The sequence below is a fragment of the Diceros bicornis genome, chromosome 28, assembly GCF_020826845.1.
Source record: "Diceros bicornis minor isolate mBicDic1 chromosome 28, mDicBic1.mat.cur, whole genome shotgun sequence".
Taxonomy (NCBI): Eukaryota; Metazoa; Chordata; class Mammalia; order Perissodactyla; family Rhinocerotidae; genus Diceros; species Diceros bicornis.
In genome coordinates, this window is record NC_080767.1 from 22,378,936 (window position 1) to 22,401,649 (window position 22,714).

Consider the following 22,714-nt stretch of genomic DNA (forward strand, 5'->3'; position numbering starts at 1 on the left):
GTTCCTGGCAGAATCAGAGGACCCCCAGGAAAGATTATAAGGACCTCCTTAGAGCCACAGCATCAGCTACATTTATTGGGCGCCTGTTGGGTACCAGGCTCTGTGCCAAACACTTTCTACAGCATCACCTGCAATTCCCCTGGCGTCCCTATGGCAGTGGCCATTATTATCCCCATTTTGCAAATGAGGAAACCAAGGCTCTGAGAAGTGGAGTCACTTGCCCAAGATCTCTGAGGCAGTCACATGACTGTCAGAGCCAAAGGTGACACTCAGGTCTGCGCTGGCTTCCCAAGACCTGCCCTGGAGGGAATGGAAAAACCCTTGACTTCCTGAGCCCCTACAGTCAGTTCTAACAGCTTGTCACAGTGCAACCTCTGTCCTGGGTGCTAGGGACACAGAGATGACTACAAGGCATGGCCTTACCTTTAAGAAGCTCTGTCCAGGGGGAAGCCAGGCATGTAAACACCTAACCTTGAGATGCCTAGTCCAGCAGAGGACCCACAACTGTCTTCTTCCCGGTTGCATCCTCAGTGCCTAGCAGAATGTCCTATGCGAGAAGGGAGGGAGGGAGAAAAACTCGCATAGCAGGCAATGGCCCTTTATCTGTAGACAGCGTGAGGACCAGGCCAGCCTCCTCCCCCAGATCGGGGCCTCAGATCCTGCCTGTGCAGTGTGCGCTGCAGGTGACAATGTTGCCTCCTTCCCTGTGCCCTCTTGCCAGCTCGAGAGGAGCCAGCTGTGCCCACAGCTGTCAGAGCTGTCTCTCTACCCAACTAGCCAGGTGGAAGCCCTGGGCCTCTAGGGCTGGCTTCTCTGGACAAGCCTCAGCTCCACCCGTAGGACAGGCGTGCCAGGGTGTTCCGGGACGGTGCCCCAGGGGTTGGGGGGCGGGGGAATGGGGCACTTGCTGTATGGCTCTTATTCATTAGGATCCTGTTTGGCTTCTTGTTTGAGGTTTATGACCCGCCTGCCTTCCAGGACCCAGCAACTCATAAATTTAAAGTAGCTATGAAATTTCTGTTTCTGCGGGCCGGTCCGGCAGGGGCGTCTTAACAGAGCAGTTTTTATTCCCTTCATCCGGCATCCTCTAAAAGTCGGCCTGCTCCGTGTGGGGGGCTCAGGCCTCTTTCTTAACCCCGTGCCCTTTTGAAATAAATTAGAATGGGATGGGAGGAAACTGAGATGTATTGAGTGCTTACGTATGCCATGCATTGTCCCCATCTTCAGAACAACCCCGGGAGGTGGGGATGGACTTTCTCTAAAGTCCCCCACTCTGCAGATGAGGCTCAGAGAGGCTCTGCGATTTGCCCAGGGCCCACAAACCTGAGGACTGAATGACGATGACATAGATAAAGGGTCAGGTACAGGGCTTGGCACATCGTAAGTGCCAACTGTTGGTATTAATATTGCCATCACCTTGAAAATGCTCTCATTTTTTTTAAATTAAGTTTTGCAAAAGTCAAATGCTTGGTTATTTTCTGTGACTTATTAGCCATGACCTCATACCTTGGGCTTTACTCTTCTCGCCTCATACTTGAACCCCGAAGGGTCTCTGAGCTCAGGGAAGCAGAACCCCCCTGTGTGATGATGGTCCTGGGGTGCCAGGGAGGCCCTGCTCATGGCCGCACACTTGGGAGGCCCGGGGTCGGGGGACAGTGTGTGGTATTTGGGGCCACACAGACCCGAGTGGAAGTCCAGGCTGCAGCAGCAAGACATACACGGTCTTGGCCTGAGATTCACTTGAAAACTCTCTCTGAGACGCACACTTCTAACAGCATGGGGTACCATTCTCTCCGTCTAGTTGACTGACAGGTCGGCAGCTTCCCTTTCTGAGTGTACGACTTCTGATCCGTTTCCCGTCAAGTGCAAGGTCTCATTCCTTTCTGGATACAGCATGGGGACAGGGAGCAGATTTTATGGGACAAATCCACGCATCCTCAGTCTTTCCTAATTCTCCCAGAAACTCTTGGCTGCAAACCTGAGCTCTTCCAGAGCCGCTTTCACACCCCTGAACCGCACAAGACCCCCCTCTGCTCGAATTTCCCTCGGCAGAGAAGAGGGTGGGGTCTGGAATGGACTGGTCTGCTTTCCTCGGTGACTATTCTGGGCTGTGCACCCTCGCCGTGCATGCGTGTGTTTGCTTGCTCAGGGTGACCGCGAGGCCTCCAGCCACCGAAGATCCCCTGGAACACAGAGGCGAAGTATCACCCAGTGGAGTTAAAAAGAGCAACAGGAACCAGTGTGTGTGTGTGTGTGTGTGTGTGTGTGTGTGTGCCCTTTCAGAAAGGACAGGATGTCTTTCAGAGGACGGTAAAAAGGACTCCACTTCCCAGATTTCAATCAGGTCTTTTGGCGGAGGCTGTTGTGGTATTTTTAGCCGGGCCAGCAGGTTTGTTTCTTGCTTTGAAACAGCCCGGAGCCCCAAAAGAAGGGGACAGATTGCTCACAGGCAGGCCTCTTCCCAGCACAGCTTAAGGGCCATCCCCCCCACCCCAACGCGCCCCCTATACGTGGCCGCCTCCCAGCCTGCTTCTGGCGCGGGAAGAATGTGTGGCGCTCCCAGGGTTGCTGGCAGTGGCCCCACCGCTTGGCTCCGAAATCAGAACCATCTGGTGGAGTGAGGGAAGTCAGGACAGTGCCCAGAGAGAGGCATCTCTTTCCTCAGTGGCTGCCCCACGCCAGCTGGATGACCAGGCACGGGGCAGGAGACACGGGGAGACAGCTCCAGAGGAAGGAAGACGAGGGCGGGTTGCCTTTGAAACTCGGCACATCCCTGAATTCACGTGGCTTCCTCCTTTCTCTTGTTTTCCTGCATGTTTCTTGTAGGGACTTTTGGGATTCATTGGTCTGGTCGGGGAGCCAGGAATCATGGGAGAAAAGGTAAGTTGCGTTGGGGGGAATGTATAAACCAGTAGAACTTGTGTTTTTAAATTTTAAAAAAGATGAAGGGGTCAGTGGACCTGAGGATTTCAGACCTCTCTCCTCCGGCCTCTCCTCGCTTCCCTGGCATTCTGACCGTCAAGGAGCCATTGTCCCCTTTCCCAGCATGCCCTGGGGCTTCTGCCCTGCCCTCCTGTCAGCACCCCCAGGGCAGTTAGATGTCTCCTGATGCTTGAGGTCTGGCCCTGCACAGGGATGGGCAGCAGAGGGGAGGGAAAGATTCATGTTTTTAAAGAAGGAGCACATTTCCTTAGGTTGCCTTGTTAATCCCCAGCAGCTCTGTTCTACAGACCAGATAACTGACGCTCGAATCAGGGAGGTGGCTTGCTGAAGGTCACCCAGATTAGAAGTGGCAGAGCTGGGATTTGAACTGGGTGCAGTCCCCAAGGCCACCTTTGCCTGCTAAGCCACTTGGCCTCACGCTGGCGCCCAGCCACAGACAGCCTGTGGCTTGCCATTTCCCACTGTGGGTCCTGAGGTTACCTGCTTTCCTTCGTATGGGTTTATCTCATCCCCAAGCAAGCCCTCCGGGGGCACCCAGACTATTCCCATTGGAAAGACGGAGAAGCTGAGGCCAGAGAGAGGACTCACCTCCCCTAATCTGCCTTTCCAGACTCATCCTGGGCCTCCCTCCCCATCACTTTCTGCATCCCAGACACTCTGGTCACCACCACCTCCTCCTCCTCCTCCTCCTTCCTTTCTTCCTCCTCTTCCTCTTCGTTGTGTAATTTAACTTTCTATTTTGGAGTAATCATAGATTCACAAGAAGTTTCAAAGAAAAGCATAGAAAGGTCCGGCATGCCCCCCACCCTGTTGCCCCAGGGGTGCATCTTACGTAACCATAGTGCAATAGGAAGGCGCACTCTGCCTGCCTGGGTTGCTCCAACATCTGTGTCCCTCCTCACCTATGAACCGTTGTCCATGCTGTTCCCTCGGCCAGGTGCGCTCTTCCCGCTCCCCCCACCTCCACCCTCTTTGCATAGATGACTCTCAGTTATCCTTCAGCTCTTGGGTCAAACAAGACTTTCCCACCACATCCCTGCACCCAGGAGGGTCAGATCCCCCACTGAAACGCCTTAGCCCCGACACCCCTCCCTCACTGCCCTAACCCCAGTTTGCATCCGTTTTGGTCATTTGTGTCCATCTCCCCGCCACACTCTGAGTGTGTCGCTCCATGTGAGCAGGGTCGGCCTGTTTCTGCTCACCACTGTGGCTTCAGTGCCAAGCACGTAGCAGACCCTCAATCTATGTTTGCTGGCTGAGTAGATGCCAGAAACAGGGCCTCCCAAAAACAGAGCCGGGATTCAAACCCTGAGCCTCTGCCTTCCGGCCGTAGCTCTGTCTGCTACACCTGCCGTCTCTGCCCGGTCTGTCTGGGTTGCTCAAGAGGGAATGAGTTACATCTCTGATTCTCCAGCATCTCATCTAGGTTTGGGTAGGGGGTGGGGAGAATGAAAGAAATGCCTTCTTTGGCCGTCTCTGCCTCAGCAAGCCCTGCTCAGAGGATGCCAGGCCTAATGGGGACCGCATGACATGGGTGAGGATCAAAGAGGACAATGTAATGAGCTCATCCTTGATCAGGACCACCCTTGCCCAGGGCAGCCCACAGTGTGGCATGCTGTGGTTGATGCTGAGGCCTCCCAGGACTTTCTGGGGGTCTTGGCTTCTGCTGGGTGGAATCCCAGACCCCCACCCCTCCACTGTCACCGCTCTGGGTGATGTGGCCATGAGCAGGGCAGGGACTCTATAGACCTCGGGCGAGTCTGCCCCTCTTTGGCCTCTGGAAGGCCCTCTGCAGCTGTGCCCCACAGAGCCAGCCCACAGCCGTGACCTCCCTGGATTGCTGTCTCCATCACAGGGTGACCGGGGCATGATGGGACCCCCAGGCGTGCCCGGACCCAAGGGGTCGATGGTAAGGAGCAAGTTTGCCTTCCCTTGCCCTCTCCTGTCACAGCGCGGTGACAGCTCTGCTCTCTTGCCTCTGCATACCCCAGGCATTCAGGATGACCTACTCCTCCCTCTGGGATGCCTGGCTGTCACCCTTGTGTCCCTGGGCTGGGGCCGAGCTGGCCGAGGAGGGCCTGAAGGAGGAAGAGGCACCTCACACAGCTGATTCCTTCTTTATCTTCTCTCTGAGTAGGGTCATCCGGGAATGCCAGGTGCCGTTGGGAGCCCCGGAGAGCCTGGACCCCCGGTAAGCAAAGCCCTCATGCTCCCTGAGCTCAAAGCCACTGTCGAGTAAGGGCGAGGAGTCCAGGCCTCAGGGTCAGACAGACCTGGGTTCGAATCCCAGCTCCACCAATCTCTGGCTCTATTGCCAGGGCAGAGCACTGAACCCTGAGCCTAAATTGTGCTCATCTGAAAAAAAGAGAAAATAATCATGGTCGTGACAGTGTGATTGCTTGGGCTAAATGAAACTGTGCGGCTAATGTTCACTATGTAGTGATGTTCATTCCACAGGAGCATCTTGGTCATTAGCACTATTATTTATCACTGCTTTGTTCCTTTGCTCGGGAAATACTGTATGATACGTGCATGGGGCCACTCTGGCTGCAGCCATCAATAAGGCAGAAAGCTGTCCTACCCTTAGGAGCTTATATTCTCGCATAGGGCAGAGAGGAAACCCAATGGATAAGTGATGTCTGCTCTAGAGAAAGCAGGAGAGAAGAAGAGAAATGCTGGGGACGCATGGGCTGAGGGTCAGAGCCGACGATGCAGGGGTCCTGGGTTTTTTGTGAGGACTGAGGAACCAGGGATATTCTTGAGGATCCCAGGGCAGGGAGGGGTGGGGAGGCAGGAGGCCCGGGGTGTGTGTGGCCAGAAGCACCCAGATTCAGGGGCCCCTTCTACTCCCCGAGGGTGATATGGGGTCTGGGCAGGAGTGCTCTCAGCCCGGGCACAGGGAGTTTCTGCTGATGGAGAACATGGAGACTGGGAAGGGCACTCACCCTGGGGAGGTGGAGAGGTGGGCTTCCGACAGGTGGAAAGGGTATTGGAGGAGGGGGTCAGCCCACGCAGGATCCCGGGGCAGGGCTGGGGGATGATGAGTTCAGGCAGCCCGGGTCCCTCCAAAGGCCAGCCTGGGGGGCTCCCTGGGGTCTGATGAGGGAGGGAACATGAGCCTCTGATGGTGTGAGCACAAAGGACGCTCACACACACCGGTTCTCTGTGCCAATTAGGGAAGCCGGGCCAACCCAGTTCCCAAACTTCTCCGGCACCTACTGCCCATCTAGAGTCTTCCCAGCAATGCTAGGAGGCAGGGACTCTCCTTGTCCCCATCTTATAGATGATGAAACTGAGGCCCAAAGAGTTTAAGTCACTTGTCAAAGAGTGGGAGGTGCCCAGGGTAGGGCTGAAGCCTGAGTACAAGGATGCTGGGGTCCGTCATCAAATTATAGCTCCTGCGCCCCTGGACCTTGGCTTCCCTGGGCCTCAGTCTGTCCCTCCGTCCAATGGGAGGAGGAAAGCCCGGAAAGGAGTTGCTGGGACAAAATGGAAGGCCAGTGGAAGATGGGAAAACAGTGGGGACATCCGGTCCAGCACAGAGAAGGAAGGTGCTGGGCTCCTCTGAGCCCCTTGCCTCCGTGGCCCCACTGAGCTCCCCACCCCATTTCCTCAGTGCTTCCGTCTGCTCAATGGGTTGGCTGAGACTGAGTGAAATGTGACAGCCACTTGATGCTTTCAGATCTCAAGGTTGCCGTGGACCTCCACTGCTGCAGTGTAGGGTTGGTCCCTTGGGTCTCTGGGGGCTCCTTCCAGCCAGCCAGCTGCCCCCAGTGCCACTGGGGAAGCAGGATAGCACAGAGGTCCAGAAAACCTCAGACTGAGACACATGTGAGTCAAATCCTGGCTCCCCCACTTACTAGCTGTGTGACGGCTAGCAACATTCATAGCTTCTCTGAGCCTCAGTTTCCCCATCAGATAGCCAGCATAATACTATCTTTATTAAGAGATGGTTGTGAGAAATAAATTATATAGTGTATGATGTAATGCTTAGCAACTCCCTGCATACACTAAGCGCTTAATGAATGGTCATAACAATAATTACTATTACTACTTGTTAGATACAATGACCACTATTATTAGTAAGACTATTACTATTAAAATGACGTTTATGATGATCCTGTTCACAGCTGATTGGCATTTTCCCACCTTTCAATCACTTTAACATCCGTGTTCTCCCACAGTCCCTGGAGGTCAGCCAAGATTAGCCCATTATTTGGGGAGAAGGGACAGTCAGGTTCTGGGACCTCCAGTTTCTAACCTCCTCCCCCTTTGAGAGAGCTGATGCTACCCTTTACTGAGGACCTTCCTGGTCATTTCCTCTTCCCAGCAACTCTAGGAGGCAGGAACTCTTCTTATCCCCATTTTATAGATGGTAAAACTGAGGCCCAGAGAGTTTAAGTTGCTTGCCAGAGGTCACAGAACTAGTAAGTGGCAGTGCCAGGATTTGAACTTAGTTCTCTGGAAGAACAGTCTGCTCTTTTAAGCACTCTACTATTGCCTCTCAGTCGAGACTTAGTTCCTGAAATTTCCCAGTGACGCATTGCCTGCCTTCTGTGGTCTGAGTGCCTATAAAATGGCCTGTTCTCACCCAGTCTTCATATTCTCCACCATGCCTCTTTATGGGGCCAAGCCCAGGTCAACACCCTGCTTGCTCTGCTGTCAAGGGGTTGGGTGGGGACCCGGATCCCGCATCAGCCCTTCAGCAGTCGGACACCCCTCCAGACCCCGGGGAGAGAGAAATGGGAGCAGCACGAGTCTCTCCCGAGGCCCCAAAGGGAGCTGGGCCTCTGCCTGGTATTCGGAGGGATGAGGCCGTCTCTCCCTTGGAGGAGGAGCACACCCCATCTGAGACTGGCTGCTGAGCCCAGAGGCGCCTGCGGCTGTCGGGGCTCCTGGTGGGCCTGCTGTGTGTAGCTGGGGCTGGAATGGGGGAGAGAAATCAGGCAGCGAGGCGCCCGCTTCCTCTCCCCGCCTGCTGTCTCTGCCTTCCTGCCCTCTGTCCTCTTCCATTGTCCGTGTATTTGTGTTCCTTCAACACATCCCTAAATCCTTGTCATGGGCCAGGTGCTGAGGACTTGAGAACAAAGCCAGCCCTGTGGCTTCTTTCCCTCCCTCCCTGTCTCTCCCTTGCTCCTCTTCTCGTCATTCCTTCATCAAACCCAGATGCCTGCCTGGGCGTCTTCCCTGTGCCAGGCCTGTTCCCCTCTCTTCGCCTCCCCCTCCACTTCTCTGCCCAGGGTCTCACCTTCCTTGATGCCCCCCCCACCCCGGGCTGTGGTCTGGTCCTTTCGCCTCTTACCTCTAGGCTCTTTCTGGCCACTCAGAGCCTTCTGGACTCTGGGTGGTCTTCCGGGTCCGGGTGGTGGACAGAACTTGAGTCGCCATATTCTCCTTGCTGATGTGGGAGAAAAGGGGAAATGGGTAATTTGAGGAGACTTTTTGTGGGGAATGTCATGGAGCTTCTGGTTGTTGATTTTGAGATAAAGGAGGAAATGGCTCATCCATCGGGGAACCTTCTCTCGCTGCCAGGTGCCCAGGAAAGGTTGAGGCCCATGGAACCCAGACATTGACTCAAGGTTGCAGCTTGGTGGCTCCTTCTCCCCCCAGGACAGATTTTCCACTGGGCCCAGTCCTTCCATATGGGGGCTGCTGGGCCCCAGCGGGTTGTCCTGGCCCTCGGTGTTTCACTTGCCCCCTATAAAGGGGCTTCTCCAAACTCTTTTTCCTCCCCACAGGGTCCTCCAGGATCTCGAGGCCCACCGGGCATGAGGGGAGCAAAGGGGCGCCGGGTAAGTGGGGCGACGCTGGCGGGGTCCACCTGCTGTAGAGACTACCTCCTGGTCATTGCCCCCGCCCAGCCCTGAGATCTGTGAGCCTCACAGTACCAGGCAGGGTTCCGGGCTCATCCTGGGCCTGACTCTCAGCATGCCCCCCCCATCTTTTCCAGCCCGTTTCTGAGCACCAGGCCTTGCCACCCAGTGCCCAGTGGGCACAGACAGACTCTGTGATACCGTGCTTTGTTCATTCATTTGTTGGTCCATTCATTCATCAACCACCATTTATTTAGCACCTACTGTGTCCCAGCCGCTGTTGGAGGCTCTGACGGGCATGGCCCCTGCCTACCCTCATGGCTCAGTCAATAGGTCTGATGGACAGTGCAGGGGCATTAGCACGTTGATGGCGTAAGCACAGGTAGTTTGGGAGCCTGGAGGGGGCACTTCACCTGGACAGGGTACCAGGGAAAGGCTTCAGGGAGAGGGTGTTGCTGGAGCTGGTGCCAGGTTCCAGGCAGGGCAAGCCCTAAGGTGAGAGAAGATGTGCCCTATGTAGGGATTGCCATTGGTTCAACAGAGGGGCAGGGGAGAGGGGTGAAACCAAGAATTAGCGGGTACCAAGCCAAGCAGGGCCTCAGACACTGCAGCTAGGCCTGTGGGCCATGCTGCAAGGGTAGTGGGGAGCCATAGAGGGTTTTAAGCAAGGGCTGTCCTGAACGCAGTAGCCAGAGGTAATCGCTAACACAAGCGCTGTCTATCATATCCATCAACTCATTTAATCTTCAACACTACCCCATAAAGTAGATGCTATTCTTATTTCCATTTTACAGACAAGGCACAGAGAGGTTACATCACCTGCCTCAGGTTGCACAGCTAGAAAGTGGCAGAGCTGGGGTTTGGACCCAGGGGATCTGGCTCTTTGGCATACTCAATGCAGCCTTATTTTCCATCACGCAGCGGGGGCCGATGGAGTGGTTTCCTGCCCCCAGCTGGTGTACAGGTGCTGGGCCAGGCAGCCTTGTAAAAAAGGAACAAGATGGCACGGGTCGAGCAGGCAGCCCGGGGCTGCTCTCCAAGCTCCATCCGGGGATGTGAGCTCCATACGGGGGTGTGTGATGATCATTCTCCTCTTGGCTGAGTTTCAAATGGTTTTACGTTTTCCTCGGAACCAGATGGCCTGAGCAGTCGGCCTGGGAGAGGGGAGATTAAGAGGCATTCCTTGGGCTCAGTGGGGCCCCGCCCCGTGCCATGTCCTTGTCTCGGTGAGGGGCCGAGGCCCATTGGCAGCCGGGTTCCACCTTGACCCTGTGCACATTCCCTCCTGCCCCGGGAAGCCAGATTAGCTGGAGGGTGAGCCGCCTTGGCCCAGGCCCTGCCCCCCACCCGCCGTGGGAGGCTCAGGCTCCTCTCGACTTAGTGAGCTACCCCCAGCCGTCTCCACCGCCCCTTCCCAGCAGTGGCTGGAAGAATGTATCTCCTGCTTGAGGAAACCCAGGCTCCCAACCACATCAAAGTCTCCGGGCCCGGGAGGGGAGCCTCGGGAACATGAGCCCCTCCCCCCTCCTGGGTTTGGCAGGAATGCAAAACCTGCGAGATCAGCCCCCTGAGTCCCTGCCTAACAGGCTACCCTTGGCCCCACTTCACAGACGGGGTAACTGAGGCTGGTGGGGGACCTCGAGAGGCACCCACTGTGCCTGCGAAAGAGCTCAGTTCTGGGCACGCTCCCTGTGCACCTTATGGCTTGCCCTGTAATCTTACCAAGGCTTTGCTGCTCTCCGGGCCTCAGTTTCCCCATATGTGCCATGAAGAATGGACTTGGAAGGCCCTGCAAGGCCCTGCCTGCTTCTCTGCCCATGGGCAGGATGGGCCCTGCTGCCCCCCACCCCAACCCTCCTGCCCTGAGAAGAGCGAGCACTAAGGGGTCAAGGTGAGGGACAGGATGAGACCCTAGACCCTCAGCTGTTGGTGGCACTGCTGCCAAGGGTCTGGGTCCACGGGCCCCAGTTGAAGGAGTGGGGGCTCTGGGGTCAGACAGGTATGGGGGCAGGTCTCAGCCCTCCCAGATGCCAGCTCTGGCACCTCAGGCCAGTTTCTTAACCTCTCTAAGGCTCGGAAGATGACATTAGGAGGAATTTATAAGCAGCCAGAATTTGAACCCAAGTCAGCTGGATGCCCATTTTTTCCCACCACTACCAGTCACTGTTTATCAGTGTGGGAGTGAGCTCCCCATCATGGGGGGTGTGCAAGTCAGGGCCTAGAGGAGCCTGCCAGGAAGGCTGCGTGCTGGGGCAGAGTGGCAGAGAAGATGACGTCTAAAATCCCTCTTCCCTGGGAGGCTCCGCTATCTCCTCCACTCTCCACTTTGAGGGAGTCGTGAGGATGCTGAGATTCAAGTGTCTGACAGTGGACTCCGCTCCCGCGGGTGGGGCTTAGAGCTCAGCAGACCTGGCCTTGAATTCTGACTCCTCATCTTTGACCTTGGGCAACTGACTTCTGCTCTCTGAGCCTCCAGTTTTTCCTCTGTAAAATGAGTCAGCAACAGAACTGACCTCTTCAGATGGCCGTGGGGATTAAATCTTGCCAGCGCCTCGCACATGGGAGCATCTGATGGGAGCAGCGGGTGGGACGTGCCTGGCACGTGTTCATTCCCTCTCATTCATCCATCCCCTTTTCACAAGAGCTGCCATTGGCCGGATTTTCTGTCCATGGCACAGGCTCCTCCCCACTGAGCCCCAGCTGTGACTGCAAACATCTTCCTGGGGAGGAGCTATGAGAGGACAGACGTGTGGCTCTGATAGAAACCCAGGCCTGCCACTGGTGGTGGGGGTGGGGGGTGGGGGTGGCTGGGGCCCGTTGCCTCCTCCTCCCTCCAGACAGGAGAGGTTGGTCCTGTTTCTCCCAAGCCAGCCCCAGCCTCTCCCTGAGCTCTCCGGTGTTCCCAGAGGATAGCGGAGTCTCCCAGATAACAGTGATTTAGAGGTTGTCTCCTCCAACACTCTACAGTGCAGACCCTCATGGCAGGCTCCTATAGGCCCTGACTTGCACACCCGCTGTGACAGGGAGCTCACTCTCACACTGATAAACAGTAACAGGTAGTAGTGGGAAAAAATGGGCATCTGGCTGACTTGTGTTCAAATTCGGACCATAGGCTGTCTCCTTACTTGTAAAATGAGGATGATAGCTTTCACTATTATCACTGCTGCTGCTGCTGTTATTACTATTATTGTAGATCACATGACCTTTCTTCCAGAAAGGCTTTGATTCCTAGGATAAACAGGGTGCTGTGTGATTCAGGCCAAGCCCTCAACACCTCTGGGCCTCCACTCCACTCCCAGAGCTGTCCCTTTCCAGGGAGCTTGATGCCTCAGCTGGAGACGGAGCCCAGGGGCCAGAAGCCATCTCTCAGGAGGGCTCAGATGCCCACCCGTCAGCTCAGCCTCTGTTCCGGCTCCCATGACCTGGGATGCCTCTGCCCCAATCTAGCTCCTGCCTCGCCAGGCCCCTGGCCCTGTATCAGAGGTGGTAAGTCTAACGCACGGTCTGACAGAGTCCACTTGCGACTGAGGCCCAGAGAGGGGAAGGGGCTTTCCTGAGGTCACACAGCAGGCCGGCAGCAAAACCAGAACTTGCACCCACGCCCTCTAATCGAACCTTGTCTTGAACCTCTGAAAACTCTCATCCCGTTCTACGCAACGTACTATATATAAGCTGCCTATTTTGAGGAAGGGACTGAATCCAGATCCGCCAAGCCATCCCTCTGTGTCCCTGTTCCTGGGGATCCTGCGTCTCCTCTGGTGGACTTGGGGATCATGGAGTGCTTACTCCATGCCAGGGGCTGAGCTGCCGTGAGCATCATCTCCTGCCTTGAGGGAGAGATTTCTTGTCCCCATTTCAGAGACGAGATAACCGAGGCTCAGAAGGAGCAGACGCTTGTCCCTGAGACACAGCATTTCCCCAGCACCACTGTGCCCAGCGCTGGACCCCCAGTGGGCCCCAGGCCTGGGGATACTGGGATCGAAGAGCCCCAGCTGAACGACTGGCCGCAGCCCCATGGTCCCCTGTCCCGGCTTGATTTAATCAATGGGGCGCTATTTAAGGCCGTGCTGCGGAGTTGAAGCATTGGGAGCCCCGGGCAGCTGATAAGAGGAATCGTCACTTTTTCTGGCTCAGTTATTAGTGGAAAATTTCCTTGTTCAATTTTTAAGTGATTTCTCCGCGTTCTGTTTTCTCATCCCTCATCCTCCCTCCCCCCAGACACTCCCCGGTCCCCTTTTGTGGCTGGTCCCCGTGCTCCCAGGCTGGAGTGGGCCAGCCTCCTTCACAGGATCCTCTGTCTCCCCAACACGGCCTCTCCGATCCCCTACAGAACAAACATCAGACTGCTCTCCATGGGGGCTTTTTCTAGGGGGCCCCATCGCTCTGTGTCTCTGTGGGAGTCCCCGTGGAGGGGACACATGGGGCGGTGGGTGGAGCCCCGGGGAGATACAGCTGCTGATGTGCTCAGACAAGTCACTTCCCTTGGCTGGGCCTCAGTGGTCCCATCTGCATTCCACCTGCCTCAGGGGCCTCCCAGCTCTCAAGGGAACAAGACTCCCATCTCAGGGGTCAGCCTTGAGCCCAGAGCTCCAGGGAACAGCTGCCTGACCCCTGCCCTGTTCCTGCCCCCTCCTCAGGTCAACTCTTCTCTGTGAGCTGGGCCAGGTTAACTTGCACATCTGGCTGGAGAGGGGGCTGCTCCACACATCTGGCCACATGCAGACCCTCCCCAAGTCCTTCTGTCAGTTTCCCCCAAGGGCTGTGGTCCTTACACCTGTTTCGGGGAAAAGCATGTGACCGCAGAGTCTGAAGACCTGGCTGCGGGGACTTGGCCACATGTCTCTCGCCTCTGGCCCTCAGTCTCCACATCTGTAAAATGGGTTGGCTGGTTGACCCCCTGGGTCTCTTTAAACAGGGTTTAAATGCACCACCAGCCCCATTCCGGAACAGTAGGGCCTCTAGCTGAGTCCACCCATGCCGAACCCTCCGCAGAGCCACCTCAGCAGGCACACTGCACACGGGTGACCCGCTCAGGGTGGGAGTATGCGGGAAGTGGCGGGGGGGGAGCCCCAGGCTCGCGCAGAGAAAGGCCCAGGCTCTGGGCAGCCCCGCCCACCTGGTTCCCAGCCCGAGGGAGACCCCTGCTGTCCACTGCACTAGTCCCTTTCTCCTCTTCCAGGGCCCCCGAGGACCAGACGGACCAGCTGGGGAGCAGGGGTCCAAGGGTCTGAAGGTACCGACCCCGTGGCCTGCCCTTCCTCTCGCCTCCCTTGCTGGCTTGGGCATCCAGGCACCAAGGCTCACACCCTCCTCAGCAGCAGGCCCCTTGGGGACAGCAGGGCATCCAGAGAGGCTGCGGCGCTCACAGCCACTCCTCCTGGCCCGGCAAGGCCTGAGCGTGGGGGCGGGGGGGGGCGGTGAGCCTTGAGACTGAGTGAGTGAGAGAGAGCTGTGATTGAGAGAGAGCGGGAGGAAAAGAGAATGTGGCCTCTGACCCCTTCCCAGGACCCTCAACCGCCACCAGGGCCCTGAGAGCCGAGACTACTTCTATCCGGTCAGGAGCTGGGGGTCCTTGGTTCTTGACCCTGAGCACCTGCTGACTGGAGAGCCACCCCCCTTACGGCCTTTAGATTTCCCATCTGCACCCTGGGGCGAGGGGTGGGTGCCACGCTCCCACGGGCTCCTTGTATCTCCCATGGAGTGTGAGACCCCTGAAATGTCCCCCCAAGCACCCTCGCCCACCTTCTCGTGCATCGCTTCCTGCAGGGCCCTCCAGGACCACAGGGCAGACCGGGCCAGCCTGGGCAGCAGGTATGTCGGGCCAAAGCTGCCAGCCCCCTCCTCCCCCTGCTTAGCGATGTGTGCCTCTAACGAGCCCCCTGTGCTTCCAGGGTGCGGCTGGCGAGCGAGGGCACTCCGGCACTCGAGGCTTTCCCGTGAGTAGCGCCAGTTCCTGAAATTCCGTAGGGCTTTTTGGGGAGCTGATAGCCACTTTAGCCATCCTGCTGTGGAAACCCCGAAGTTCTAGTTGCCCAGTCCCTGCACTGAAGACCCTCCAGCACATCTCTTCCCCCGGGACTCAGTCTCCCCATCTGTCAGGTGGCAGAGAGTGGGAGTAGGACTTCATATACTGTGACCGCTTGACTGAGGCCAAGGGGACAGGCCGGGTGGAGAAGGCCATGGAGAGACTAAGGTCCCCTTTGTTTGTCTCTGCAGGGCATCCCCGGTCCCTCGGGCCCCCCGGGCACCAAGGGCCTCCCAGGAGAACCGGTAAGTGCCCTTTCCCTCCCTCGTTTGCATCTTTGCCCCTGGCAGAAGGTCTCAGATGGGCCGCCTCCTGGGGGTGTGGGCCATGGGGTCAGACAAGGAGAGAGGTTGGAGAAGGACAGTCCTGGGGCTCCACCGCCCCGATGGGACAGGCCTCGGGTGGTGGGGACAGCACTGGCCAGGGACCACAGCAGCTCTGTGTTTGAGTCTAAGCTCCCCTGCCCTCCAACCTCAGTTTTCTTGCCAGTAAAATGGGAATAATTGTCCCTACCTTGCCATCCTGCAGTGCAGATGAAATGAGAAAATGTGTGTAGAGTGCTTAGCGCAGTGAAAAGCAGAGGGAACAGAGTATTCAGGGAGGGGGGATAAGAATAAATGAACAAGGCGACCGGGAACTTCAGAGTCCAGCGTGGCTGGAGTGGACAGAGTCGGACATCGGGGAAGGCAGGAGGTCACAGGGGTCGGTCATCCAAAGCCATGGAGAGAGTTTGCTCTTTATCCCAAGGGCAACGAGAGCCATTGCAGGTTTTGGAACAGAGGTGACCTTTCAGAAGATCTCCCTGGAAGGATGGGTTTGGGGGGCCAGCCCGAGTGTCGGGGGCCTGGTGAGGAGGCCGTGGAGTGGTGCTGCTGGAGAGGAGAGGACAGAGTCTCGAGGGGCTCAGGAGGAGGAATCCGGGTGGGCAGGGGGAGGGCAGGAGGCTCCTGCACCCCAGGGCTGTGCTGCAGTCCCCCATCTTGAGGGCGAAGGGGGTGCCCTTTTGAACAATGGATTGACCAGGGGCGGGGCTGGGGGTTTCCAGAGGTGGATCCGAGGTGGAAGGGCATCCAGGCAGAGGGAACCGAGTGAGCAAGCCAAGAGCTGGAAGGTTTCTGAGCAGAGGAGGGCCACTGGGGTTTAGATAGATGAATAGGAGAGTGTGCAGGTGGATTGGAGGGAATGCGGGGGAGACGCCAGGAGCCTCAGTGTGGCAGGGGGTGGGGGTGGGCTGCAGAGTCCCAGGTTCTTTGGGTCCTCACCCTCACCCACCCCTCCAGACTGCATTATTGAGCTTCAGACCCCAAAGAGGGCCCAGGCTGTCTTCTGCCAACCGTCTGTGTGTCTGTCTGTCTTCCAGGGCCCTCAGGGACCCCAGGGGCCAATTGGCCCTCCGGGAGAGATGGGACCCAAGGTGAGTGCTGTGGGCCCCTTGTTTGTCCCATGGTGCTGCTGGGGATGATCAGCCCCTCCCAGCCCTCCTCCTCCTCGGGGGTCCCTGTCCTGGCCCGAGGAGGTGGTCATGTCCCGTGAGCTGTAGAGACTGGAGGGGGACACCCTGGCAGAGAGGGCAGATCCATCCTAATGGCGTAGGGTGGGGAGCTGGGCTCCCAGTCCCAGGGAGAGGAGGTGGGATGCGGGGGGGCCGGGACCCTCATGGGGGGCTGGCAGTGCCTCTTTTTCAGCACCAAGGAAAGCAGCAATAGTCCCCCCCGCCCCCCCCCCCCGCCCAGTCTGGGACTTCACCCCAGCTCCTCAGCTGCAGAACCAGCCCTAAGGTCACGCAGCAAGGAGCTTGGAAGGGGCCTCAGACACCCCTGCCTTGTCCAGAGGAGAAAACTGAGCCCCAGGGTTTTTGCGAGGGCCGCAGCCATGCCAGTGGTGATAACTCAGGACCCTTCCCACCCTTGTCATCCTGGCCCGGCTACAGAGAGAAGGGCTGGAATCGCTCAGCCCTGAACACAGCATCGTTGGCTTCCTCCCCTGTTGTTATGTGAATCACGAAATTTTCCTCCCCACACTTGCCAAGGGACTCCTAATGTGGTGAACCGCACTCGTTGGGAGGGAGAGGGCTTCGGCAGCCTCTGGGTAGCCCCGAGGCTCGGCAGCCTGGGCCCAGCCACTCCCCTCCCCCTAGTCCCAGCTCCAAGCTCTGAGAAGGCTGCAGCCTGCTCCCAGCTCTGTCTCTCATGCTGTGTGGCCTCAGGCCCCTCCCTTGCCCTCTCTGAGCCTGCCTCCGTTATCTCCTCCCTTACAACCAGGGGTCAGCCCTTGCTCTAGGAGGGACCAATCGCATTTTCTTGCAGGGGCCACCGGGTGCAGTGGGAGAACCAGGCCTTCCTGGGGAAGCCGGGATGAAGGTAAGGCGGGATGAAAGGAGAAAAATAACTTGTTGAAAACAGCTCCCAGCTGGCGGCCACGTCCTCCCCGTGGAAGAGAAACGGGCCTTTCTTGTGCCCGGGATAATGGGTCCTCTGTGCTCCTGGCTGGGGAGCAGGGCTTGACCATGGCCACGTCGGAGGGCCCAGCTGGCCCGGAGGCCCCGCCCCTGGCCCCTGCCCAGCAATGTTTTCTCTGGCACCTGCCCCACGCTGGAGCGGCCATACCTCCTGGCCTCCCGCGATACCATCTGCATTTCAGCGCCGGTGCCCCTCATTACCTGCTGGAAACAGGCGCCCATTGATCCCTGGGCTCTGGGCAGAGCCCCCTCCCCGCTCTGCTGCTGCTTCCTGTGCAGGTCCTAGAGCTGATGCACGATGCTGGCGGCCCAAGGGCATTGTTGAGGTGGGGGCCTGGGGGGGCCTGGGGGGCTGTGGGACTTGAGACAGATCACCCCTATCCTTGCCTGAGCCTTGCTGCCGTCCAGAGGGCCTTGGAGCAGGCCCGGGACTGTCAGTCTCGGCTTAGTCCCAGCATCCTTTGCTCGAACAATGCAGAAAACCACCCCATATATAAGACAGATGGAAGTGGGATTCTTCTGGTTGGGGCAGGGCTGGGGCTCAGGGCGCTGTCTCCTCCTCGCGCCCCCAGACACCAGCAGGGAGGGAGCAGAGCTTGGAAATCCCTGTATGAGAAAGACCCTTTTGGGGGGCGGGTGACGTTTATTCTGGCTTGTTTAGGGCCTCTTCCTCGTTTGGGTTTCTCTGCAAGGCTCTCAGGGAGAGTCAAGAATGGTCAGCCACAGAGCTGCCATCCCTGTATCCGATACTCCCTGGGGCCAGACTGCCTAGGTTGGATCCTGAGTCTGTCCCTCACGAACCTCATGAGCTTGGCTAGTTGCCGAACCCCGCGGTCCCTCAGTTTCCTGGCTGGTGGAAGAAGATGCCTTTCCTGGCAGGGTCGTTGTGAGCATTCAGTGTGAGACAAAGTGTGACGTGAGGATGGTGGTGGCAGTCCCCACATGGTGACAGGGGGTCTGGTTGGCCTTTTACCATTTCTCTTTGGTCCTGGGAAGAAGGAGCTTTCCCAGCTCCCCAGCACCCCCAAATCAGAGCTGGTGGTGAGGGCTGTGGCTGGCCCTACCCAGCCCCACTGACTTGTGTTTCGCTTCTCCTAGGGTGACCTTGGGCCTCTGGGCACACCTGGGGAGCAGGGCCTCACTGGGCAGCGGGTAAGTTAAAACAAATTCACTCTCCCTGCAAAAGCCCCCCTGGGTGTTTGGCGGGGGTGGGGGAGGGCTGTATTCAACCTGCCTGAGCCTCAGTTTCCTCAACTGCGGAAACAGACCATGAATCTCTACAGCCTCATCCAGGCTCTCTTGGTAGGCCAGGGTGCTCTTCGAAGAAAAGCATTCTGTGTCAAAGCGTTTGGGATTCACTGCATGCTCCGTGTTCCCTCTTCCACATTCTCAGTAGCTTTTTCAAGGCTCTGAGAAGGCCTGCAATCAAGAAATTGATTCCTTTTGGATTAATCCAGGGTCCCCAATTTTATTTGACCTCCAAGTGCTTTTACTGAAAAACAGCTGTTATCATCCCTGAAGACCATTCCATGGAAGGTTATCTTCCTCTTTTCCAAAAGAAGCCTACACGGCTTGTCTTCCTGTGAGAAGCTTTGCAATGCCTGTGTCCACCTCTCTATGCTCTGTGGGCGGTTTATAAGGTCCCTGTCTGAACGTGGCCGCCTGGGTGCTATGAGGGATGCTGAGCAGGTGGCCTCTAGTACCTTATAGTGTGGGGCTGAGTTCATGGGGCACCAGGCCCCCAACCCAAGTCTCCTCATTTCTCCTCTTTCCTCTTTCCCAATGCCTCATGCCCAAAGTTAACAGTGACCCTACAACTGAGTTAGACATAGAATGAGAGGGGAAGGCCAGGGGGCACGAGAGGTGAGCGTGGAGCTTAGAGCCCTGAGATGGCAAATCTTGTGTGTCCGTGAAGATTGATCAGTACTGCCTTCTTGGAGTGCCACGTTAAGAAGGATCCTGAGGCCCTGTCAGGCGCAGCAGGAAAGAGAATGACGAGCATTCAGTTGATGCCCACTGTGTGCCCGGCACTTCTCTCAAGGCCATGGGAATGCAGCAGTGAGTAACAGAAGGCCTTATCCTCATGGAGCCACAGTCTCATGGATCGATTAGTGATGTCTGCCTTGGGCACGAGAAGGGTGGAATCTACGCACACCCGTCACGTCTTTGCCATCCCTGCATCTGATGACTTCTGAGGCCCCTTCCAGCTCAGATGTCAAACAGCTGTGAATTCTAAAAGCAGAGAGAGACTCAAACTTACTTTGACAGCCGTTTAGAGAACTGAGGAGTCCGGGGCCATCTCTGGAGCTGGAAGGGCAAGCAGGGGACATAGCTGAGGCTCAGAGGGGCATTCAGGATCTTGGAATCATCCCCAAACTTGCTGGCAGGAAAGTCTGAGGGCTGGCCTCACTTTCCTCACCTGAGAAATGGGATCCACCAAGAGTTCCCTGTGGGCTCACTCCAGTTCCAGGAATAATATATCCAACGGCTCCCATTTGGGGGTGCTTACAGTGTGCCTTATGGGAACCCTTAAGAGAAGTGGTATCAGCCCCATTTTCAGATGAGAAAACAGATGCCCATGGGGGTTAAGTAGTTTGCTTGTGGTCAAACCGCCAGTGAATGGGAAGCCTTCAGTGGGGACCTTGAGGTCTGCCTGACGTCAAAGCCTTTCTCAACCGCTAGGCTGCACTGCCTCCCAGTCCAGCCGACCAACCTGAACGGCTCTGTGCCCAGCACTTTCTAACTCGTGACCTCATGTAGCCCCCACCCTGCAGGCAGAGCTGGCTGTGGTTCAGAGGTTTGCCCCTCCTTCTGGAGAGCTGAGAGTGGGTGCCTCACCCCTCCTGCTCCTTCATTAATCCAGCCCCTGTTCACTGGGTGCCCGCCATGTGCCAGGTGCCCCAGGGCCCCGCTGCCTGGAGATCGGGGGGTGGGGTCCTGCCCCATGGAGGGGGAGGAGGTAAAAGTGTGCTGTGGCCCCCTTCCCAATAATGTTGCTGTGGCCCCCTCCCCAGTAATGTCTGCTCGTTACCCTTTCCAGGGAGAGCCGGGCCTCGAGGGTGACAGTGGCCCCGCTGGGCCCGATGGGCTGAAGGTGAGTGTCCTTCTGGTGCAGGGTCTGGGGAGGAGGGGTGTTCTGGAACTGCCTTCTGCTTCTGCCCCTGCTGCCCTCCCATCAAGACCTAAGTTTTCTCCCAGAAGCACTGTGTTGCCATAAAGCTCAGAGCAGACCTCTGGCTCCCACTGAGAGCAGGGTGGGTGAGGGGGAGCCCTGTCCAGTGCCCACCTTGCATCCTGCCCACTGCCTCCCACCTTGCCCAGTGCCCCCACCCTGCCCAGGTGGGACTGGGGACCATCCCCACCTTCCACGCCTCACTGCTGCCCTTCTCAAAACTGCAGCCTCTCTTATCCAAGGGTGGTACATGAACACCTGCTCTATGCCAGGCCCAGAGCCAGCGGCTTTGTTATCTGTTATCTTCCGAACACCCTAAAAGATCAGGAAAATGATCATTACCACCCGTGACCTATTAGCTGCTATTTATGGAGAACTAGTCACACAGGTATCAGGTACTATGCTAAGCCCTTTATATGTATCACCTCAATCAACGCTATGGGGTAAGTTCTGTCTTTAGAAGAGGAAACTGAGATTCAGAGAGGTTAAGCAACTTGCTGAAGGACACACAGCTGGTAGTGGCACAGCCAAGACCCAAGCCTCAGCTGCTCTCTGCACCATGTGCCCATTCTAAAGGGAAAGAGACTGAGGCTCAGAGGGAGGCAGAGATGTATTCATCCAGAGTGAGTCTATGGCTGTGAGTGGAGAATCCAGAAGTGAAACCCAGGGCTCCCTGGCACCAAAGTGCATAGGCCTAACTCAGCCCTGCTGCATCCCTTAGATGCCTCTGTCAGCTACATATGCTGGACCTTAAGGAGGCACCACGGCTGCCCTGAACCTAGGGGCAGGGGGGCATCGCTCTCTGACTTCCCAGCCCCTTCCTGGCCTCCATCCCTGGCCCAGCCCTGGACCAATAGGGGGACTTTCCCCAGGGCTGACCTGTCACATGTGGAGGGCCACATCCAAGATTCCCTTTGTCACCCATTTACTCCATGTGACCTCAGAGAAGCACCCCTCTTCTCTGGGCCTCAATTCTCCCATCCCCAGACCTCTACCCCCACCATCCCGTCCCCGCAGTTGCCCTGGATCTGGAGATGCTTTGGTGACAGGCCCCGGGCTCCCCATCTGCCCCGTGTTTTCCTTGCAAGGGCGAGAGCGCCCCCTGTCTGGCATCATCTGCCTTCTCTCCCCTCTACCCCTATTGCATCCGGGGGTACAACCCGGTCCTTTGCCAAGTGCCTGCTTGAATTGTGGTGACACTGAAGAACATTCTGGCTAAAGTGCTTTGTGTCCTTACCGTATGCTTGCACCACCTGCCTTAGAGCTTTCCTGGAAATACCCCATTTAATCCTCCCAGCAACCCTATAGCTAGATTCATTACCATCCCCACTTGACAGATGAGCAAACTGAGGCACACTGTGGCAGCCTCATCCACTTCTGGGAGCCAACTTTCTTCTTGGAATCTTTGCTGAGGTGGGATGGGAGGGAGGTCTTCCAGGCTTGGGGGCCTCACAGTCTTTCCCGCTCACTTGTCATGGCTCCTCGGCCCTGGCTCCTTCCTCTCTCACTCCCTCCAAAGCCAATTCCGCCCTAGACCTGGGCCAGAGGAGTCACGCAGATGTCCAGCATTTTCCCTGGTCCTCGCAGGAATCCCAGGAGAGAATCTGTTTTCTTTATGGTGTTTGTCCAAGAATCACCTTCATGGTGAAAAGAACCTCTTGGATGTGCACCACACTTTATAGTTTACAGGGTGCTTTTGTGTTGATTATTGCCTTTGAGTTTGCCAAGGGTGGCAATGGGGGCTGTGACTTCTGGTAACAGCTGACCTTTCCCCAGGGCTCGTGGGCCAGACGCTGTGCTAAGCTGTTTACATGGATTATCTCTTTCCATCCTCACAGTAACCCTTTGGTGCTCATTTTATGAATCAGAAAACTTGCCCGGGGTCACACAGCTATTGAGAAATGGCAGCAAGATTTGAATTTAGGCAACATAACCCCAGGGGTGGGGGAGATATTGCCCCCTGAGCAGAGAACCTTGGAAATAGAAGCAACTGGAACCCTGGGGTCTTACCCCTGCTCTGCCATTGATTTACATGTGGTGTTGAGAAGTCTCCACCACTCTGGGCCTCAGTTTCCCCATCTGTAAATTGAGAAGGTCGAGCTAGGCAACTCGTAAGGCTCTTCTGAGTGTTGGCAGATGTCCTAGGATTCCAGGATTCTCCAGGACCCCCAGAGCCCATTCTGCATGGGATCCACAAGGATGCCCACCCCAGCTGCATAGGAGCCCAAGCTGTGGGGGTCTGGGTAGTCGCTGGAGCCGGGGCCCCTGCAGGGCCCAGGCTAGGGCCCCTCGCTGAAAACCAG

At 56.9% G+C, this 22,714-nt stretch overlaps 1 protein-coding gene across 1 annotated transcript in view; it reads left to right on the forward strand.

Moving 5' to 3' along the window:
* Window positions 1-22,714, forward strand: part of COL27A1 (collagen type XXVII alpha 1 chain) — a 147,901-nt gene that overhangs the window by 87,218 nt on the left and 37,969 nt on the right. Inside the window, 12 exon segments of the mRNA XM_058523857.1 lie at window positions 2,827-2,880; window positions 4,799-4,852; window positions 5,081-5,134; window positions 8,682-8,735; window positions 13,936-13,989; window positions 14,523-14,567; window positions 14,648-14,692; window positions 14,973-15,026; window positions 16,142-16,195; window positions 17,088-17,141; window positions 18,338-18,391; window positions 20,280-20,333. Of these exon segments, the coding sequence (XP_058379840.1) occupies window positions 2,827-2,880; window positions 4,799-4,852; window positions 5,081-5,134; window positions 8,682-8,735; window positions 13,936-13,989; window positions 14,523-14,567; window positions 14,648-14,692; window positions 14,973-15,026; window positions 16,142-16,195; window positions 17,088-17,141; window positions 18,338-18,391; window positions 20,280-20,333 (630 nt within the window).